Source organism: Pygocentrus nattereri, chromosome 17 (genome assembly GCF_015220715.1).
Source record: "Pygocentrus nattereri isolate fPygNat1 chromosome 17, fPygNat1.pri, whole genome shotgun sequence".
Lineage (NCBI taxonomy): Eukaryota > Metazoa > Chordata > Actinopteri > Characiformes > Serrasalmidae > Pygocentrus > Pygocentrus nattereri.
The window spans coordinates 28,228,441-28,251,712 of record NC_051227.1 but is presented as its reverse complement, the minus strand read 5'-3'; the positions used below and the strand labels follow the sequence as shown (position 1 = coordinate 28,251,712).

Here is a 23,272-nt window from a genome sequence, read left to right as displayed (position 1 = left end):
CCATAGTTATCTGCGTCAATGTTTCCTAATTATGGTCCTGGAGCAGTCCTGCACTGCCCCTTCATTTTAGGCTTTTCCCTGCTGTAACACTCCCACTTTTTTGATACATGAGCTTATTAATTAGCTGATGAGGTGAGTTGAGAGTGCACTCCATGTCAGAGTGTTTGTCAAGGATTTGGAAACACTGATATACATCAATGACATGGTGGTCCTGACCCACAACATATGAGTTAAACACGGTCATTCAGCACTCAACAATAAATAAAACAATAAGTGTAACAGGTCGTTGGTGATAAAACAGAGATAAATAGACTACAATTAAATAGACTACTAACTACAAAGGTTTACATATATATATATATATATATATATATATATATATATATACACACACACACACACACACACACACACACACACACACACACACACACACACACACACTATATTTCCAAAAGTATTCGCTCGTCTGCCTTCACACACATATGAACTTGAGCGACATCCCATTCTTAATACATAGGGTTTAATATGATGTCGGCCCACCCTTTGCAGCTACAACAGCTTCAACTCTACTGGGAAGGCTTTCCACAAGGTTTAGGAGTGTGTTTATGGGAATTTTTGACCATTCTTCCAGAAGCACATTTGTGAGGTCAGACACTGATGTTGGACGAGAAGGCCTGGCTAGCAGCCTCCGCTATAATTCATCCCAAAAGTTCTATCAGGTTGAAGTCAGGACTCTGTGCAGGCCAGTCAAGTTCTTCCACACCAAACTCACTCATCCATGTCTTTATGGACCTTGCTTTGTGCACTGGTGCACAGTCATGTTGGAACAGGAAGGGGCCATCCCCGAACTGTTCCCACAAAGTCCAAAATCTCTTGGTCTACTGAAGCATTAAGAGTTCCTTTCACTGGAACTAAGGGGCCAAGCCCAACTCCTGAAAACAACCCCGCACCATAATCCCCCCCTCCACCAAACTTTACACTTGACACAATGGAGTCAGACAAGTACCATTCTCCTGGCAACTGCCAAACCCAAAGTCATCCGTTGGATTGCCAGATGGAGAAGCATGATTTGTCACTCCAGGGAACACGTCTCCACTCTTTAGGGGCCATGGAAACCCATTCCATGAAGCTCTCTACGCTATTCTTGAGCTAATCTGAAGGCCACATGAAGTTTGGAGTTCTGTAGTGACTGACTCTGCAGAAAGTTGGCGACCTCTGTGCACTATGTGCCTCAGCATCCACTGACTACGCTGTCATTTTACGTTGCCTTCCACTTAGTGGCTGAGTTGCTGTCATTCCCAATTACTTCCACTTTGTTATAATATTACTGACAGTTAACTATGGAATATTTAGTAGTGAGGACATTTCATTACTGGACTTGTTGTACCTGTGATGGACTGGCGACCTGCCCAGGGAGTATCCTGCCTTCCGCCTGATGACCGCTGGGATAGGCTCCAGCACCCCCCTCCCTGAGGGAGAAGCGGCTTAGAAAATGGATGGATGGACTGGTTGCACAGGTGGCACCCTATCAGTGTATCATGATGGAATTCACTGAGCTCCTGAGAGCCACCCATTTCTTCACAAATGTTTGTAGTGCTTGGTTTACACCTGTGGCCATAGAACTGAATGGAACACCTCAATTCAATGATTTGGATGGGTGAGTGAATACTTTTGGAAAAGTATTCCACCACGTTAAGTGTCCATGGCAACTATCTCTTTTTGGAATTAGCCGTTAAGTTTATAGAGGTTTATGTCAGTTGTTCCATGATATTAAGTAACCTTTTAAACGCTGTCCTTCAGTAAAGTGTAACAAATTTCTTTTTATATTTTATTTATTTAGTCAGCTGTATATATTCAAAAGCCATTTTTTAATCTAATATTTACATCTGCAATGGATGATCTCATGTGTTTAGGCCATCTCTAAGGCCCCCCAGGTCCCCCAGTCAGAGGCCCCTCTCAATGGCCCCAATGGCCTGTCAGTAATCTATCTCTGGAAATACATCTCTGCGCATGCATTTCAGTTTGGGCTGTTATTTGTTCTGTCAGGGTTTCACCACATTAGTACAATGTGGAGAGAATTCAGTGCATGCCACAGCCCTCCAAAGCACCTTTAATGGGGATAATAGCTGATCACTACTTTGATATTCTTCTTTTCCATGTCTTAGAACTGTAGTATGAAGTGTTCAAGCACCATCTCAGTTCACTGAGGTATGTATCCCAATAGTTAATGCTATTTTCCGAGTATAGAAACCAGCAGCTTTTACTAATGGTCCATCATGCACAGAATCAAAGGTCCTCTGCTGGTGATCAGAAAAGCAGTGACAGGTACTGACTGCATAGTAAGAGGCATCCACTGTGCTTTTGTCCATGCTGCTTTCCTTAACACAAACATGTATAACTTTTAAGTGCCATTCTTGTCCTAGACAGACCACCGCTTGTGGTTGCCAGGTACTATAAGCCAAACAGCTGACTAAAAGACATCACTAGCACAGCAGGTCTCTACTGACAGGATCTGAGTTCAAATCAGGTTGTCCACGACAACATAACTGTCTGCGCTCAGATTATGTGGGATGGATGGCTTATTTAATGAATTATCCTATCCATGACTCTGCATTACTGTATTACAGAAAGTAAATACATAAGTAAATAAATAAATAAAAATAACAACACATACAGTTGTCCCAAACTGTATTTGGACATTTGTGTCATACTCAAGTGTATTACGTTAACTGTGTTAGGAAACAGAATGTCAAAACAAATGGCATTTATTTGGCATTATTCCAGACTTACTTGATTGTGATATGCCTGTTTACTCACTACTGTTATGTCAGGTAAATGCTTTGAAACACCCATGTTTACTTAAAGGTTTGTTGGACTGCCTATTTGGATTGCAACAGTTCTATTTAGATGTCTGACATAGTGCTAGTCAATAAGAAAATTACATATCACTGTTGTCAGAGGAAAAACTTGTATCTCCATTGTTGTCATTTTTCAGTTTTTGACAATGTGAAAGCGCCTCTTGCCCATTACATTGTGTGTAAATTTCATGATGAATGGACCGAAAGAAATGACCCAAAATGACAACAGAAACATTCATTTCCATTTATTAATGATAATTGTGTTGTCGATTGTGAAGGATCCATTCAAGCATGATTACCATGGATGAGATATATTATGAATAAGACTGAGACAAACAGTCTAAGCTATGGTGAGGTATGATGTTAAGAAACTGGATGTTAGGGGTGTACAATTGAGTAAGTAATGTGCCATGAGCCTAGTGCACCTTGGACCCCCCCCTCCACCCCCAAAGGTTTTTACACCACTGTACTCATGTAAATGGTTTGAATGTCATGCAGGAGGTTTCTCAGAGAAACACTGAGGTCATTTCTGAATAAGGGCCCAGAACTTTTACACAACACTTAATTCGGTGAAACTACTTGAGTGAATCCAAGCCCAATCAGTGTGTCCTTGTCTTGGATGAAAGCCAATTGATGTAGACTAATCTAGCTTCTGGTCCAGGGCCAGCTCTACAGTTTGCTGCAGCCGCTTCTAACGGATGCAGAAGCTGGGTGGGGCCCAGCGCTGCGGAGATAGGTGATGTCAGTTTTTACGTTGAGAGAGAGAGATGGGGGGGGGGCGCGCCTTGATGAAGTGTTACGTAATAACAACAAACATGGCACGGAGAGGACATACAATTCTCCAGTTAAACACGGCTCCCTCATATTTCACAGACAGGCATTTTCAGACTGGCTTAACATTGTGCTTATATTTGTGCGCTGGAACTTTGTCGTAACCTCACATACAAGTGCGGTGTTTATGAGGGACATACCTGATGCACATGTTGCATGTTGTTATTACATGCCCCCAGCAACGGACGCGCGCGACAGATAAAGAGCAAACAGGGGAAAGCAAGGGCGTGCGCGCGAGTGAAAGAGAGAGCATGTAGAGAAAGAGGGGGCAGGAGCGAGAGAAAGAGAGGGGGCGAGAGAGAGAGAGAAAGAGAGAGAGAGAGAGAGAGAGAGAGAGAGAGAGAGCAATGGTAAGAGAAAATGTAGATAGCAAAAGAGAGAAAGCAAGAGCGAGCGAGAGGCAGAGCGAGGGACAGAGACGAGAGAGCGAGAGAGAGAGAGAGAGAGAGAGAGAGGATCGAAGGGAAGAGAAAATTAAACAGAGAAGGAGAAAGAGAGAGAGACGGGCGGGGGGAGGAGAGGGAGAGGCTGCAATGAGGAGCTGATAGCGATCTCCCACAGTCTTCGGCGCATGTTGCTGAGCGCCGCTCGCAGTCAGTCGGAGGGGGAGATCACTGTGTTTGACCATCATGCCCGCCGCCCTCTAAACAACGTCAGGCGACCAGGTAAACACTTCTCTACCGCGCGTATCGAGTCAAATGCAGTGTCGTCGTGCCGCACGCTCATGCTGTTGAGATATAACTGGCGTCCCTGCTAATGTGTTTCAGCAGTAGCAGCAGCGCTTTGGTAGAGGCATGGCTTAGCCCTCCGGCTCATGTGAAGCCCCCTGCAGAGGTGGAGTGAGTGAAGAGCTCGCCTCCCCTGCTTCTTCTCCCCGGCTCGCTCTGTGCACGATGAGCCTGGCGCTGCAGGACCTGCGGAACAACGTGAGTCCCCCCAGCTGCTGCTTCTCTCCTCGTATCCCTCTTTATCTAGCGTTATCTCTCTCTCGCCCACCTCGCCAGAAGAGCAGCACCCGGCGCGGCATGCGAGCTGGATAATGGATAATATGTGCTGCCCTCCTCCTCTCCAGAGCTCAGGGTGATTTCTGGCTCTGTGAGTGAACTGCAGATTCCAGGATAGGCTGCGAAAGCGATAGCCTGCTTGTTTTTCCTGTTCGCACGACGCGCTTGCGTGAGTGTCTGTGGACAGTTTCGAAATGCATCGCACAGGCAGCGTTTACTTCACCTCAGCGCCGTTAAGCTGTGGCTTTGACCCTGTTTGAGTGTTTTCATCAGACGTGTATGTGTGTACATGTACGAACGGGGGTTGTCGAGGTCTCTGGCACAGACTCGCTTCGTTTAGAGCGGAGTAAAAAACCAAAGTCCTCCTCTGGCTTCAGCTCGCGAGCGGTTCGCGTCGGTTGTGAATGTAATTGGCCTGACTCTCACCTGAGCGCCGCGAGAAGCTCTGAACCCTTAAACGCGGCCGACTTGTTGCTCATTTAGAAAGATTCACAGCCCCGTCGTTCCTCCTCCCTCGTCTCCCTCGCGGGTTCTGTGAGGGCAGGAGAACGGGGGCTCGCGCTTGGCCCGGCCGGTCCGCTGCTTTTACAAAACGAAATGTGAATTCGTGCAGCTCGTCCTATTGGACGGCTCCAGCGCACGCGGAGCGTCTTAAAGTGGAAAATAATTAGTGGCACGCGGTTTCCATGACGACCACGAGGGTCTGTTCTAACGGGCAGAGATAAGGCTGATCGATTTCACACATCCGATTCAGAGTCGATTCCGATTCAGAATCGATTGTGTGTACACCTGCCTTTTCACATGTTCGAGTTAAATTGTAGTTCAGTAACAGAAACGCACACTCATGCTAACAGGCCCTTCGTGTGCCCAGACCGATTAGACCTTAGCAAGGCAGTTTGGGAGCTAATGCTAGCCAACATCAGGGACCATCTAAACTGTGCATGAGTTTCCTCTGTCAGCTTCGGGGGTGTAGATGTTTCACACTGGGGAAGCCTACTTATAATCATAAATCGTAAATTTCACTTTACTCGTCAGCTCTCTTTGGGATCGACTTCCCGCCCTAGACAGAGATGCCTGAGCTGTTGTGAACACCTTGACAATATTAGTCCAAATATTGTCACAGTATTTATCTACAGTGTGTGACAGTTATCTGTAAACATGATCAAGAATGCCGTATCTCACTAAGTTAAAATCAGTAGTACAATCTATTCTGAAAACTGAATTTTCTTCCTACTGTTGTGCCTTTGCATAACCCTGCTACAAAAACCAGCATAGACCAGCAAAACCAGCATACGTTGTGTTTTGAATGCTGGTCACTAGCAACAGAAGCTGATAAGCTGATAACCATTAAAACCCAAGGATGCTGTTGAACCTGGTATGTTTGGATGACCAGCTAAATCAGCACAGGACCAGCATAAACTTGCATAAACCAGCATTGACCAGCATAGACAAGCTTTAGACCTGCAGGCAATGCATGCTGGACTGTGCTGTGGAATACCGTAGCAGGGAATACTGTATGTTGTAGCATAAGTTGTCAGAAACCACCTAAACACTTCTATTTGAGATTTACACCTTCATACTGTTTGAGACGAGTGAGTGGCTAGTTTTGGCAGTTTGTGTGATGCTAACTGGTGTACCTAAGCTCCTATTACTATCAGCCACTTTAGCCTCGTATCTGCATTGGAAAATGAAAACGCTTCAGACACCAAGCGTGGTTTGGTTGGTCAGCTATGTTTGAAGTGATGAGAAAATTGTTCAGATTGTTTACAGAATTGTTTTAAATTCGAAGAAGGACACATAAAGGACAAGAGTTTGGTTTCTGTGTTCAGGAAAGCGTAATGCAGAGGAGTTTCTCTAAATGTTTTGAATTCAGTTCCTGATTTTGAGTGCTATGTGTCTTTATAACAAAAATATCAATAAATATATTATAAAAACATAGTATTACTGAAGAAGGAAATCGCTCGGGTAAAGCATCACACAATACAATATCAACTTAAAGTTGTGGCTAGTGGCCAACCTCTCAGAACACATAGAAAAAGCCGTCATGTCTTGGGGTGGAAATTATAGGGTCAACACATTAATTGTGAAACTGAATGTGCCAAATAAATCTTAAATGTCGCTGTTGTTGATAAACGTGTTGGGGTCATCAAGGAGGAGGCAGGCTGTTGCTGGAGTTCAGATAGCCTAATGCTAATAGACCTAGTAGTGTTAAGCTTATCTTGAGTGTGACCAGGATCATTTTAACAGACAGTCCTTTTCAAAACATTGTAATGTTAAGTCTCTGTACATCTTGTGATATCTTTGCTCGTGATTTTGCGACTTTAGTACTCTGTGTAGCAGAATGTAACATATTTATTGCACTTATTTAGATATAATCTTTTGCTGGACCAGTTTCAGTTTGGTGAAAACTGATATAGTGCCATACTGCTGTGCTGTGTGTTAGGTGATGTAGACGTGATGATAAGGATATTGTGTAATCAGCACAGATGCATGTGATGCCTGCATGTGGGGTCACGCCACTTGCTCATAGCCCTTTATCAGCAACAGCTCAGGAAAATAATCAAGTTTACGCAATTTTGCTGTTACCCCAAATTAAGTTGATTAAGTTCTTTCATTTTGCACTGTAGTTTTAATGTATTAATGGAAGCTTATAACCACCACTTACTGTGATCCTACTTATAAACAAATATATAAAAATGGGCAATAGTAAGGATAAAATTCAGGTTTCAAGATGGCTGCTACTACGTCAGCTGTGCAACATATTTATAGTCCTGTTGCTTCAGTGAGAAACTAAAGAACTAAAAATGTCATGGCTGGTTGATGATATTTGGGGTCAGGGGGAAAATGATGTAAATTTGATTTGAACCTTATCTCCGACACCCTGTAAGGTGTCCCGTAAAGAATTTTAAATGGCTGTGAGTCTATAGGACACTTTTCCATTCTTTGGCATTGACCCGGAGCCCACGGCCACAGCTTAGAATTGCCTCCTCAACTTCTGTGAGAGAAAGTGTACGAACTGGTCTCAGACCTGTGGTGCTGCTTGGGTGTGGTGGTGTGGGAAAGAGAGCTGTTGGAGCTCTCTGGAGGTGGAGTGCTCTCTCTCCTCGACCCCTTCGTGACCCTGGAGGGCTGCTCAGGGCTTGGGAGGGCTGGTGCATCCTGCCTAAGGGTGTGTGAGTGCAGGGAGATGGCCACGCTTTCCTGTGTGTGCGTGTGTGTATGTGTGCATATGTGCGTGTATGCATAAATGTGTGCAGGGGCCAGTCTAGGTCAGCAAGCTCACAGACCACCTACACACTCATGTTCTTCACTGAGTCACCAAGGACGCAGGGGTTGGGCATGGGGATGGACAGAGAATAATTTTTACCTAACAGATGCGTTTAAGCTCTACAGACATCCATTATTTGAAAAGGCCAGTTTGCTTGTATTCCTCTAAAGCACTTTTTTGTGATTGGTTTACAAATGGGTGTGACATACCTAAACCTAATACTGGTTTCATCACTTTGGAGAGTACAACTGAAACTGAAGCTGATTGAAAGCCTAAGAGGACTGGTTGGATGTGAAATGCGTCATTCTAGATAAATTTACCAAGTTACAGTTATTCACAGTGGTGGTGATAGGTACTAAGCATCTGAAGCATGTAATTGCACTAAAAGCTACCTCACAGAATTAGGACCCCAAAATGGTTACAATTATGCTGCATGGTACCTCTTATTTATGATAGTTTTGTGTCACATTTTTGGTCTAAAACTTTGGTTTTTTTTTCATGTTAAGCATTTCTGCTATCAACATTACAAAATGTCACTGGTAATTTAGAATAGTGAATAAAATTAGACTATATTTGCATTGTAGACGTTGTGACCCTTGGTTCTTATCACCATCTGAGTGGTAAGTTTCTCTACCATGTACCGTTTCACATTAAACCACTCTGAATTTGTTGAATTTGCTGTCAATCTCAAAGAATCATTGAGAAAAGTTACCTAATTACTTAGTTATGAGTTACTTATTAAATTATGGCGTTATTGAGTGATGCAGAGTTTGTAAGGAGCAGTCGAGCCATGGCCATAGCCAGGACACGTGCTATAAATCAGTTAGTCTAATGTTAATGGACCTATGGTCACTTCTGCTTAGTCAGGATCATGTTCACAGGTAAAATACTAAGAAACCAATAAATTTGTTCTTTTTGAGCACAAACACATGAAAAATTCAAACGTGAATAAACGTGATATGTACATACCTTCGTGCCCAACCCAAGCAGAAAAAAAAGGAAGGAAGAAAAGACAGAGCCTATTTATGAGCGCATATTTAGGGGTGAGCAGTATGACATTATTTATTGTTAGCATATTACGTCACATTATCTTACAGTACGCTATTCTAAGCTTATCATATATATCGCTAGAGAAAGACCAACTGCATCTTTCATTACAAAGAGCATAATTAGTGCTGATTGATTGGATTTAATTGCAGCAAATAACAATCTTTATATTCATAGTTTTCCATTCCAATTTTTGTAGTTTTTGTCTGTTCCTAATTAAAAAAATCTCACAAAATACTGATACATATTGGCCTTTCAATAATTCATCAAAGTCATCAAATTCATCAAAGTTGATGAGTCAGTGAGCAGACACAAGTTTCACAAAGTTATTCATTGATTTTAGAAGTGTGTGTAAATTTAAGCATAACAGAAAAAATTGAAAATAATAATCATTATAAATAATAATAATTGTGAATGCAGTATCCCTTGTAGTAAAGGGGTATACTTATTTTTATGTGTGCACTGACAAAAAAATGTTGTATGTGTTAAAGTTTACTTTATATTACTGGTACAGTAAAGCAAACATCCAAAACATAGCTCACCTAGTACAGTATAAGCCACCTTGTATTCTGCAGTATTATCACTCAGGCAGTTAGTGTTTTAGGAAAATAAGCGCACTGTACATCACATCACACTATCGTTTGAAAAAAGGTGACACAGCTTTCACATTTTACTCTTTTTAATTGTTATAATTTGGCCCGTCACAGTTATTACATTATTACCTGATCACAGATGTTTAATGACGTGTTTGCAGCAAATTATAAATAAGGTAATTGTGCATGGGCACTTGTTTCCACATGCTGTAGCCGATTCATCTGTTGTGCCCAAATTACTGCTTGTTTCGTTGTCATACGGCAATTTTGTGTGTCAAGCGTGGAGTAGTTTGTAATTCGCTCAGGGTGGTCAAATCTGTGCTTGTTTCTACACAGCTTTGCTGAATGACGGCCACTGTGTATTGTGATGATGTCTTGAAGCATCCTGATGTTATATCTTAAATGGCACATGGCCGTCTTTCCTAGCCTCTCCGCACAGGTGCTGACACCTTTTGTTGTCCAGTACCACAGCGCTATTCTGTAGCCTGTTATGGACATTAAAGGAATACTCCATCATCTGCATCTGTAGTGTATGGAAAACCATTATGGCACTTTTCCCTGTTTCCCAGTAAAAAACAGAAAGCCCATGAACACTTGTCCACTAGCTTGTATTGCAAGTATGCCAGCAGTTTTTTTGTCCAGGGAAATTATTGTCTGTAGTGATCGACTGTAATGCACGTTCCTTTATTAGATAAACTGCTCAAATTAGTCTTGAGGGAAAGAGAGAACTACATAAACCCACACAGGCCTTCAATAATGTACCAAGCAGACACACTGCATCATTTATGTATGCACACCGAAGTGAAGGAACGGTGTACGTGAGACAGGCATGCTCTTAGCATTTGTCTCAGTACTGGTCTGGCTGAAAGAGGATTGTTTTAAGGTCTGCTGAAAGGTGAACTTGGTGTAAGAAGAACCTTTATATATTTTCCATTTCAATTTGTGTCACCACACTCTACTTAAACTTATACTTTCTTTAGAGCCATTTGTTTTGTCACCTCTAGAATGCAGGACCATTTCTCAATTCCCTTTCACTCTGCAGCACCCCATCTTTCCCCCTTTCCCCAGTCAATTCATCCTTCAATCTGTTCTGACACTTCCCCACATTAGCTTTTGGTGTTCCTTTAAGCATCTTTGGATGTTTAGCATTCTGCCAACTCTGCACTGCAGCAACTGAGAGAGAGAAAGAGAGAGAGAGAAGGAGGTTGACACACTGGGAGAAGGAGAGAAAGTAATGAGGAGAGAGAGAGAGAATACCCTCTGCTCTCTCTCCTTTCCATCTTGATAGTGAAGCAGTCAACCAGAAAACACAAACACACACACAGAGTGCACTGCCGAAAGAATAAATCAGGGTACAGCTTAATTTATTTGATTTCCAGTCAAAGTGGCCAATGAGTACAGACTATGAAATTTTCTGAAGACATTTTTGAGGAGATTAGATGTAAAATAATCCACATGAATAAGGAAGAGGACAGTCAAAGTAAAATAACTGGAAAAAAAAAAAAAAAAAAAAAAAAAAAAAAAATATATATATATATATATATATATATATATATATATATATATATATATTATGATATAGTATTATGCGACTTCTAACAACTGAGCAAGACCTGTGCATGTCACCATTAGATAAACAGTATTTAAAGCTTTCATCTTTGAACGAAAGGTTAACATCAAGCTCCACTCACCCATTCCTTATGAGAAGACAATTCAGCGCTGGGTCTGAAAGGATATTTGGCTGCCAAGAAGCAGTTACTAAGAAAAGAAAATAAATAAATAAATAAAAGAATTTGTAGATCAACTAAAAGAAGCGGCTGGTTCGCTTAGAACAATTGGATTTGTCTCCTCAGAATATAGACCTCAACAGCACTGAATATGTTTGGAATTACTTAAGAAGCAGAAAATGCAACCAACTTCTGAGACTGAACTGACTGGAGGTGTGGAACTGTATCCCTGCAGATTTTTTGAAACACTGAAATCAAGTCAAGAAAAGAATGGAAGCTGTAATAAAGGCAAAGGGCAGAGACAGTGAGTACTAAAAGGAGCATGGCTGAAACCCCTCGTTCTTCCAATCCAGTGCCCTATTAATCCACATCCTCACCTTCCATTCCCATGACGAAGTGTTCGCAGTCCTCACCACCACCCCATCTGCTCTTCGTTCCTCAGTCCTACATCAGCCCACCTACAGCTACGAGGGGGGAATCTGGCCTTCTAGCAGACAGAAGCTTCCCAGAACTCCAGCCCACGTTCTCCCCACCCTCCCTCAATCAGGCTCTCCTCATGCTACCACCACATGTTGAAGGCATGGTCTGAACTCGCAAAATCACATTATTGATCAGATCTTCCTTGCCTGTGAAAAATTACTAATTTTTAAAATTATTTAAATTTTTAAATCAGGCTGGCTTGGTGCCAGAGCAGAGTAGGTGGAGTGTGTACAGGCTGTGCTGTGTGTAATCTCTTATAAAACATTTTGTAAACATGGTGAGAACGCTCCAGGCACTTTAAGCTTCTTTCAGAGAAAGAAAAGACAGAGATTTATGCTTGTTTTGCTTAGCACCCACCACTGAAGCACAGTTGAAAAAAATGGATTAAAATCACAGCAAGGAGTGGTGGGAAATCTGTGTACTGTCTTACTCGGACAGCAGTTTCTTTCTTTAACTTTCATATTCATAAGCGTACATTTGAACACTTGACTGACCTGTTAATGAGAGGAGACAGTGATATGTCAAATGTTCTGGATGGAGTGCGTATGACATTAGACTGTAAATGTACTTAAGCTGACTGAACTACACACACAGATTTGATCACAAGAACCAATGAATACCTTGTGTACCTTGTAACATGTTTTTGGTGATCGGATCATGTTCACCTTTCACTTGTACGCCTGAAAAGCTGGGTGAGAACCCTCTTAAGAGACATTGTGAGCAGATCATTCAAAACGCATTCAGATGTGGTCGAGGCTGACCTTGACCATGTTTAACATGAGTGTAAATGAAATGCGTTTTCATTATCCATATACAATTATATGAGCAGGAACGTGTCCAAAATACACAAGGGTGAAATCATCCCCAAAACAACAGTCTTCTTGTACTCCGGACCGATCAACGCTACAAGCTGAGCTAGTCTGCTCATGTTGTAAAGGAAGCAAACATAAAAGGGAAAAGATGTGTGTGTTGATGTGCATTTACTGCAGGAAAAGTACAATCGGATCTCATTTGGTCACACTGGGGATACATTTCCATGAAACGTGTAAATGGAATCCAGCCAAAGTGTACCCAGATACAGTATATGGACACCTGACCATCACACCCAAATGAGCTTCTTGGACATCCCATTCTAAAATTATGGGCATTAATTTGGAGCTACCCCCCCCCCCCCCCCCCCCCCCCCCTTTCAGCTTTAACAGCCTCCACACTCTTCTGGGAAAACATTCCACAAGAGTTTAGAGTGTGTGTGGGAATTTGTGCCCATTCATTCAAAGGAGCATTTGTGAGATCAGACACTGATGTTAGACGAGAAAGACTGACTCACGATTGATGTTCCAGTGCGTCCTAAGGGTGTTCATTGGGGCTGAGGTCAGGGCTCTGTGCTGGCCACTGAAGTTCTTTCACACCAAACTTGTCAAACCATGTCTATATGGAACTCACTTTGTGCTCAGGGCACAGTCATGCTGAAACAGGAAATTGTTCATGTATGCTGTAACATTAACATCACCCTTCACTGGCCTAAGGAGCCTGGCCTAAACCCTGAAAAATGTCCCCAGACCATTATCCCTCCTCCACCAAACTTTACTGTTGGAACTATGCATTCTAGTAGGTAGTGTTCTCTTGGCCTCCACCAAACCCAGATACGTCCATCAGACTGCCAGAGAGAGAAACAAGATTCATCATTCCAAAGAACGTGTTTCCACTGCTCCAATGGTGATGTGCTTTACACTACTCCAGAGACACTCAAGCACTATGCATAGTATTATGCATAGTGATCCAAACCCATTTCATGGAGCTCGAAACATAGAGTTCTTGTATTGATGTTGCTTCCAAAGGTGGTGTGGAACTTTGTAGTGAGTGATGCAACAGAGGTAAGATTATTTTTACACACTTTAGCATTTGGCGTCCCTGCTCCCTGAGTTTGTGCAGTCTGCTGCTTTGATGCTTCAGTTTTTACAATGATAACACTTTCAGTTGGCTGGAGCAAATCTTGCACAGCAGAAAGGCAAAAGCGACATCCTTTGATATTCACATATTTGATAAAGTCGCTGAGCTCTTCAGTGAAGCCCATTCTACTGCAGGTGTTTATGTATGGAGATTGCATGGCCATGTGCTTGATTTTATTCACCAGTTAGCAGTAATTGTGGCCAAAACACCTGAATTCCAGGGGTGTCCACATACCTTTGGCCATATAGTGTACGATCCAGTCACAAAACATTATTGTAAAGTGCAAACAGGCTCAGTGTGCTCAACTACCTCAGGATCAGGACAGCTAGAATTGAACACATACTGATCATAAACGCTGTTACACTTGTCTTACTCAGTGTAAACAAGGTCAAAGCAGCCAGCAGTTCAGCTCGCCATCATTAAAATGCAGCGGTACCCTGAACTGGACATGGCTGTATCGTCAACATCCAAAGAAACACAAGAATCTCTAAAACTCTAACTTCACAGGTTACTGTTCTTTACTATCTGTGAAGGTTAACATAGAGATTTCATTCCAAGTGGTTTTGGAGCAATTCTATTGGACTTTTCATCACAAAAGATCCACATAATGTAAAAGATTGCTCAAAGGGCGGTTTTCAAATGATGTAAAAAAAATACAAATTGAAAATATGGAGATTTTTTATAAGCAACAATATATAAATCAAACATATTAAACTGCAAAAAAATGAAATTTAAAATAGTCTGTCTGAAACAAGCAGACATATATGTCTTTCCTAGGCTAGAATTATTTTAGTCTTGAAATTTGTTTTTCTGTAGTGGCATTTAAACAACAAGGAAATCGGAGGGTGCAGCAGCAGCCACCTCACCACCTCCACTTTCCACATATTTGGATACATACACTCTTACAAACAAAGATGCCAACAAGGTTTCTTTGGAATGATACTTATAAAACAGGTGTGTCCAATCTTATCCATGAAGGACCGGTGTGGCAGCAAATTTTCATTCCAGACAAACTGAAGTACACCTGACTGAGCCAGTCTTAGTCTTCAAACATTTCATCAGGTGAAAACCTGCAACCACATTGCCATAATGTTCATTTATATCCTGAGGAAAAGGAGTTTTTGAGGATACCTCTTGTGTATGGAGTAGTCCACATCAAGTGTACAACAGCTAAGATTAAAACAAAGATTCTTTGCCCACACAACCGACCACCAAAGCTTTCCCGGCTCACAAGTTTACTGTCCACATCACTTAAAGTGCAAATAAATATAATACAATAATCAATGTAGTCTGTCGATTGTGCTTGATTTTATAATATAATGCAATGCAATAAACACTAAAAAGTAACAAAGTATTGCTTATTTTGTGAGGACATTTTTGTCTGAACACATTTAGCCTGTTTTTTTGTTTTTGTCACAGCACAGTAAGGCTCAGTGCTCATTGTGGTATTTTTCTTCATTTCGGTTAGTACTGGGTTTTATAGATTTTCTCAATATGAGATACTGTGGCTGTTTCACTCCTCAGTGGCCCAGGCTTGGGATCTTTCTTTTTGAAAGCCTAGTTTGTAACCATTAATCCAGCTAGGAGACTGTGGCAGTTTTTAACCACAGTTTTTATTTATTTGTTTTTTAACTGTATCTAGACATTTAGCCCAATGTTATTTTACATACATCGTTTTATAATAGAACTCCATATCTAGGTTAACCTTTACAATAAAACATGTAAAATGACAGAAAAAATTTGTTGAATGTTCCCAAGCTTAGAACATTGCTAATGACACACTGCATTTACTTAAGACAGGTTAACAATATTAGAATTAAATTGAATGCTTTCTAATTGTGAACATCCATCCATCCATCCATTTTGAACGTATTACATGTGTTAATTGTGTAGCCACTCCAATAATTTATACAGAGGCTTCTTATCCAACACAAATTGGTCATAACCATTAGATGCCCAGTAGTAAAATTACCCCACCTCCCCTGAAAAACATACTGTACAAATAATACATTGAGGGATTGTTTGTTTTTGTAAAAGCCTGCTCAGTGTTAATGGCGCTATCTGTATTCAGTCCCTGATCAATGCACTGTTGACAGTCCTCATTGTGCACGTGGACCTGTGTGTGCGTGTGCGGGGCAGGAGGTAGCAGAAGGCGAAATGAGGACTTGCTTTAGGAACTTGTATAATTCATTTGCACAAAAGGTGCCATGACATTGTTCTTTTCACAGAACGGAGGAGGAAAGAGGAAAAGAGGGAGAACATTTAAAGAGATTACATCTGTGAAGCTGGTCATTGCTTGCTGCTCTAATCCTCAGCTGAGAAAACGAGCTAAAACACTATAGATACTCCCAATTATATCTCTCTTTGATCTTCTTTGTGGCCTTTAAAGATGGAGAAACTCTGTCATCCTCCAACTTTTGTTCTCCCTCTGCTGTATTTTTTCCTCTCTTTCTTCCTTCCTTCCCTCTCTCTTCCATCAGTTCCTCCCTCCTTCCTTTCCCTTGCCATGTGCACAGAGCATGGTAACCTTGGTGCCCAAAGAGTGACATCATTCTGCCTCTCTAGAGAAAGTGTGTCCTCTCTCTCGCTCTCCCTTTGTTTTTCTCCCTCACTCTATCGTTCTCTGTCCATATCTCCTATTTCTTTCTCTCCATTTTTGTCTTCTGTCTCTCAATCTCTCTTTATCTTTGTCCTTCTGACTCTGTTCCCACTGTGTTGTTTCTCTCTCTCTCTCTCTTTCTCTCTCTCTCTCTCTCTATGTTGACTAGGGCTGCAACAAACGACTATTTTGATAGTCTAATAATCTATGGATTATTGAAACGAATAATCGATTATTCAGATAATGACGTCACGACACTCTGCTAAAACTAAATTCTACAATCACAGGTCGTTACTGAAACGCAGGAAAGGCAGCGTCTGTGCACATATTGAGCTCTGCAGGGAAGACGCGTTCTGAGGGAAAGTGGAGAATGTTTGTGGCAAACTTGTTCTACATGAACAGTTCAGTTTGAACGATTTTTGTAATCATTTCCTTTCAGCGGTAACCATTCGTCCAGCTGCCCTCTACGTTCACTGAGAACTACCTCCTGTGTGCGAGTGGAACCAAACGTCCGCGGATAAAGGACAAATTTACACGCACCGGCAGCCACGCCGTTACCACAACGACGCAGTGTCTAAAACTGTAAACGGTATCGCTGTGAACAACAGTTACTTGCTTCTCTGTTCCAACTCTATTGACGATTCCGGAGAACATGTATTTCAAAATGGAAAATGTTACAGCTCGGCTCACAACATGAAGTAGGCCGGAGTTTAACATTAACGCTAGCTCACTAGCTGGCTAGCATAGCTTCTGCCACGTCCCACCACACACTTCTGTACTTCACTTCCAACGGTATATTTTTACACACTTTTTAGTGAGCTTGTATGCGATTTGGGACGCGGCATATCTTACGATATTAATAATTAGTCCGCTAAGCCGACGTTTCTTCTTCCGATGCTCCAGCATGGAGGACCTGTGGTCCCGTGCCAGCTAAGCTCGGCACAACTGGCAACATTTTCTGAGTTTGGCGTGAAGTGCTCCCACATTTTGAGGATTCTGTTGCTGAGGCTGACATCGAGCTTTTGTCAACTCTCCGTTCAAAACCTCCCCAGTGAGTGCGAGAAAGACGCGTAATGACGTCACCAACTAATCGATTGTTAAATTAGTTGCCAACTAATTTGGTCGTCGATCTTAGTTGACTAAGCTGAATGAACGTTGCGCCCCTAATGTTGTAACTTTTTGTTCCTTTCTCTTCTCACTCTGTCTTTTCTTGTTCTACTCTCTTCCCCCGTTTCCCTCTGCATCTCTCTGTCCTCTTTTCTTTGTTTTTTTTCCTCTCTACACCTCTGTCTCTTTTTCTCTGCTGTGAGGGTATGGATGATAATGAGCACAGAGGCCGGTGTGAAGATGAGGATCATTGTACTTGCACGGGATTGTAAACAAATGTCTCTTTTTGTCGCTCGTCTGCCTGAAACACTGCGTGTGTGACCGGTGTCTGTGTCACATAGACCACATGGGTCTGTGAGTCTGACAGTGAGACTAGTTTTAACTGACCCTGCTGCAATGGGCTGATGTCCCTTATGTAATGTTTACATAACAAAAGGGGCACGCTCTGGGGGCTTTTGTTTGGTGGGCCTGTTGGTTTACAGGGCAGAGTGCTTGTGTGAAGTGCATCCGAGTGGCTAACTGCATTAGGACACATTGGCCTGTCAGCGCGGAGCAGAATGGCCCTTTGTACCAAAACAGTACGCCGGTCTGTTTGGCGCGGCCCTCTGCTGGCTACGGCGCGGTACTGCCCTCAGCGCAGGCCGGCTGAATGAGGTCTTTATGAATGGTGGAGGCCGAGGGTGATTGTGAAAGACGCTCACTGTGCGGGAGGCATGTATTTATGCGCTGTGGGTCCCACACTGAGGCAGCACGAGAAGGTTTCTCTGAGATCATTTGAAGAAACAGGAGAGCTGTAGCAGAGAACACACACACATGTGCTCTTATGCCTCTTAGCAGCTCAGGAGAAAGATGGGTGGCTCCTTCTTTTGGAACTTTCTGTTCTTTATTATCATAATGCTCTCAGATTGGAGCTTGCCAAAAACAACCCAGCCTCCCTCTCCCCTCTTCCCTCTCCCCTCTCTCTTCTTGGGCTGAAATGTTCCACTTACACTTTTTGCCGATCACTTCTATTAGAGCACATACACACACACACACACACACACACACACACACACACACACACACACACACACACACACTTGCTGTCTCTTCCATCTGCCTCTGACTCTTTTTCTGTCTTCCTCACTTTCTGTTTCTTTTCTCTCTCTTTTTTTACCTCTGTGTGTGTGTCTCTTTCTGATGCTCGCTCTCTATCACACTCGTTATCTCTCTCTTTTTTGTGTCTCTTTGTGTCTTTCCATCTTTCATTGTCTCTTGGTCTCTCTCACTCTCTCAGTCTCTCTTTCTATTTCTTTGTTCCTTCTCAGTCTTCTCTCACCTTGAGTCTCTTACTGTCTCTTTCCATCTGTCTTTCTCTTTCACTGTATATATCTGTCTTGCTCCCTCTTTTCTATCTCCCCTCTGTCTCCCCTTTATCCTATGATATTTATTTGTGCTGTTCCTCTCTTGCATTCTTTTTCTTCCCCTGCCTTCCCTCCCTCTCTCTCTCTCCCTCCCACTCTCCCTCCCTCCCTCGCACGCTCACTCTTTCTCTCTCTCCTCTCTCTGGGGCTGCATGTTTACTGTTTCTCTCTCTCTCTCTCTCTGGCCACCAGCAGGAAGACTCAGCAGCAGTGTGTATTGTTGCGGCTTTTTAATGCGCAGGGCGCTCTATCTGTGTAAGGTAGGTGTCCAATGTCGGGCTGTGTTTTCTCTCTGCTCCTCTCTGTGCTCTCATTAGTGAGCGAAAGCGTTGCATTTGTGTGCATTTTGCGGTCGGGGGACTGCTGTTGACAGTTGCAGTGTCCCCCCCACCTCTACAGAACTAGGCAGTTGCAGAGTGGGATCTAAAGTGGGTTGTGCAGGCTGTAGTGAGAGAGCTGACTACTCAGCAGCAAGAACATTAGATTTTAATGCATAATCTAAGCCCAAAATGTAGTATTGTCCAGTAGCAATGTTCCTCACCTCTTCTCCTGCTGAACAGACTTTCCTCTTGGCTGCAGTTATCTGTCTTCTGCTTTGGCTGCAGTGTTCTCCTTTAAGGCATACCCCCATGTTCGTGCTGTGTGTATGAGTTAAGACGTGTAGATGCCGTATGTGTGGATCAGTTCTAGACAGCCAGGTTGTTGGGCTTAGCGCAGTAGTGAATGTGTGAGCGTGAGAGTGGGGCTGATTGTAGGGGCGAGGAGAGAGGTCATGAATTGAAGAAAAGAGGAAAGGGAGATTGCTGAACCCCGACTTCCTTTTTGTGTCACCACTGCGCGCTCAGGCCAGCACTTTTCTCTCTGAATTCACATTCTGTGTCACTCTGTGTCTGTCTTTGTTTTTTCTGTCGTAGTGTTTTGATCTTGCGAATAGGATGAAAGGTTCAGTGCTCACTCTCGCAAAGCAATACTAAACAGTTTATTAAGTTAAAGAGGCCATAATCTACATTTTTATTTATTTTCCTTCCAATTTTGACATCTGCATCACAGTTCATTTTTACATGTCCACTCCAACCTCTCTTCATGCCTTAGAATTAAGCTGGCTGTTTCTGTTAATGTCTCTTTTAAGACTGATATATGTAAATGATCTCTGTTCTGTTTGGCTGCCCTGTGTTGTGCCACATTTAAAAAGCAGTCAGGGCAGAAACACTCTTTATAACATAGGTGTAAATAGGTGTGGCTGAACCTTACCTGATGGTGGATAAATGTGTATGTGTTGGTTTTTGGGACATTGCAAAAGCACTTCATTTAAAATGGGACTTCATTTAAAATGGGCTGCTTTCCAACATGGCCCCTGAACTGTACTGAACAGTACTTTTGAAGATTTCAACAGTGAGTGTGTTTACATGCACTTACTAATCCAAAATCAGAGTAAGAGTTTACATGCACAGAGAAATCTGACTGCTGAGCTAAAATCCAGCTCTCTTTCTCAGATTTCTAGATCAGATTATGGTGTTTACATGACCATTTGAATGTTCATGTAAAGGGGGCAGTCATGGGCTGGAGGTTAGGGAACTGGCCCTGTGACCGGAAGGTTCCCAGTTTGATCCCCAGCACCGACAATCCTTGACTGAGGTGTCCTTGAGCAAGACACCTAACCCCCAACTGCTCCCCGGGCGCCATGGGTAGGGCTGCCCACCGCTCTGGGCAAGTGTGCTCACTGCCCCCTAGTGTGTGTGTATTCACTAGTGTGTATGTGGTGTTTCACTTCATGGATGGGTTAAATGCAGAGGTGGAATTTCCCCAGTTGTGGGATTAAAAAAGTATCACTTTAACTGCAGGAATCCGATTATGATTGGATTATTGAGTGCACATAAATGCACTCATTGTTTACATGCTACATCAAAGTTTTTTTCACAGTTTCGGTCCTTTTAAAAACACAAGTTCAGGCCTCATTTTTCTGAAAAAGCTCATAACTATGTGTCAAAATTAAATGTTTTTGACTAAATAAATCTTTTAATATTTTGTGATGGAGTGAGTGGACCTTTTTTCCCAATGGGTGTTATTCCTCAGCCTCACCTGGTTAAAGTACCTTCTTTTCCTTTGTTTTCTTTCTTATTCACATACCCTCCTTTCTGTCTCTGTCTAGCTGTTCTGAAACATAACCTAAAAGCTGTAACAGAGCTGAGCTAGTTTTGCCATTTAAGCTTTTTAAAACATAATCATGATGGAGAGGAAAACCACTAATTGTAATCTGCCACCAGAATTTGGGGAGCAGTTGCAGACTTGAACTCGCAACTAGATTAAATGAAAGTGCTCGTTTTGGTGCTCAGTATCGGGCTGTGATGTAGGTCTGTTCAGAAGGAAGCTTTGGCCTAATTAAGCATCCATGTTGTCAGCCAATTTATGAGATTTTTCCCAGCCTGCTTTTGGCCCACCAGAGCAGACTGATGTCTTTCTAGGCAGTTTATGTGTGCGAGAGAGCGTGTTATACTTGTGTTAGGCATGCCTGCACAAATAGAGGAACTTCTGCTCCCTTTATCTAGAGATGAAGGAAGGTCACTTCACCTCTGGTACATCCTTTCAAGATGTTTCTGTGTGAGTGAGTGTCAGCATGGGAAAACGTGGAAAGACTTGGAACTCTGAGCTTCTCTGGCTGCTCTGAGCTAGCAGCCAGAGATGAGCAGCTGGATGTTAAGGACTGCTCATTTCCTTTTTGTGTGGATGTCATTTGTATGGATGTTTGTGTATTCGGAAGTGTGCTGAGGAAGTAAAGGAGATTTATGGGGGCCCATCTAAGGATTATTTTAGTTTTGAGACTATTAGTTTGACAAGGTGCAGATGTTAGGCCTACATACAGTAGGTGGATGTGTGTCTGTGTGCGTGGGCAAGTGTGTGTGTCTGTGTGCGTGAGTGATTATTTTGTACTTGGACTTGGACCTCGCCCATGACTCCTGGCGTCGTAGCGTCTAAGCACCTTCTCTGAGGGGACTGGAGCTACAAGGATGTCAGCAGTGCTTTATTGGCATGATGTAGTCTACATTTCTGCCAGAGCAATTGAAAAGAAAAGAAAAAATAGAAATAGCACAATTGAAAATAGGCCGTTTACATGCATATCAAGAAGGAAAGTAGGAGATTTAAAGGCCCCATTAAAACTAATGGAAAACTAAATGTTCTTTGCTTTGTTGAAATATGAGTTTGATATAGCATGTGATCATTGTAAAAGTTTCGAAACGCGTCGTTCTCTCTCCAGCTCATATATGATCCGGCTTGCTCTTCTCTCAAGGCAGTTTTCTTTGTTGCTGCACTCTAGAATCCCAGGGGAGATGCTTGTAGAATGTATTTCTAATTGAAGCATACTTGTACCTCTCTCTCTGGATCTCTCTGTCTTTCTCGCACACTCTGTTGTTCAGTATTCTGGTCACCCTGTGCCTTCATGCTGAAAGCAGGCTTTGTGGCGGTGGCATGGACGAGCTCCTCTGAGAGCAGCTTCATGCATTGGCTGCTTCTGTTTAACCATATGAGGGTTTATCTGGGCCTCTGTCTGTGTGTGAGGTGGCTGTGGGGCTGCGTAGGTGGTTTTTGGGGGGTTGGAGTTCAGGGTATTTGTAACACTTTGGGGCAGAGGTTGGTCTATGCCAGGCTGCCCCCACCATACTGCTTCCCTTTAAAAACACTCCTCAGGAAACCGCTTCAAACAATTGCAGTCTACGCTGAGAAAGTTCCGTACCACTCCTGGAACTTGGGAAAACCTCTCCCTTCCCCTTGCAAGGCAAGGCTCTCCCTCTTTCACGCTCTCTCTTTTTCTCTCTAACAGTCTGCTTCACTCTGTTTGTTTCTCCTTCCCTGTCTCTTTAGAAATTGCCTATGTGTATATACACAATGTAATCTTACGCACAACATGGCTCCCCCTATGGAAATGAATGTAAATTTGGTACTACTAGTCAGAATATAATAATACATATCATGTATTGCGAAAACACCTTTAAATATCATGATGTTTTTGCCTTATTGCTCCGCCCTAACTTTGACAATTTCTTGATACACAATATTTAGTTTTTCAACTGAAATGGACAAAAAAGTACCACATGAAAAATACAGTCAAAAACCATTGATAGAATGATTTTATTTAAGATGTCATATAGTCTAGTGCACTAAATCTAGTTAAACAGGATTACTTTCTCTTTGTAATGAGACATGCAGTTGGTCAGTGTTCTTTAAGTAGTGATAACAACAGTATGCTTAGAACAGCACGTTATTACGTAAAGTGGCTTATGATAATGATGCATATTGTCATATTGCCCACTCTAGTTTCAAATATATCAAGGAATAGGGATTGATTAACAGATTAACCCTAAACCAGTAAATGAACACGTGTTCCACCGATACTGTCAGTTCAAAA

The 23,272-nt window shown here is 42.5% G+C and overlaps 1 protein-coding gene across 3 annotated transcripts in view; it reads left to right on the top strand.

Moving 5' to 3' along the window:
* The first annotated feature begins 4,144 nt into the window (after positions 1 to 4,144).
* The window catches only part of ece2b (endothelin converting enzyme 2b), a 56,551-nt gene continuing 37,423 nt past the window's right edge, over positions 4,145 to 23,272 (top strand). The window contains exons 1-2 of one of the 3 annotated variants that reach the window (XM_017696764.2): positions 4,145 to 4,357; positions 4,463 to 4,618. In XM_017696764.2, the coding sequence (XP_017552253.1) occupies positions 4,586 to 4,618 (33 nt within the window). In that variant the 5' untranslated portion in view covers positions 4,145 to 4,357; positions 4,463 to 4,585. Of the gene's footprint in view, positions 4,358 to 4,459; positions 4,619 to 18,983; positions 19,131 to 23,272 lie in introns of those variants that run through there. The other 2 variants (XM_017696763.2, XM_017696761.2) reach the window with 2 other exon arrangements.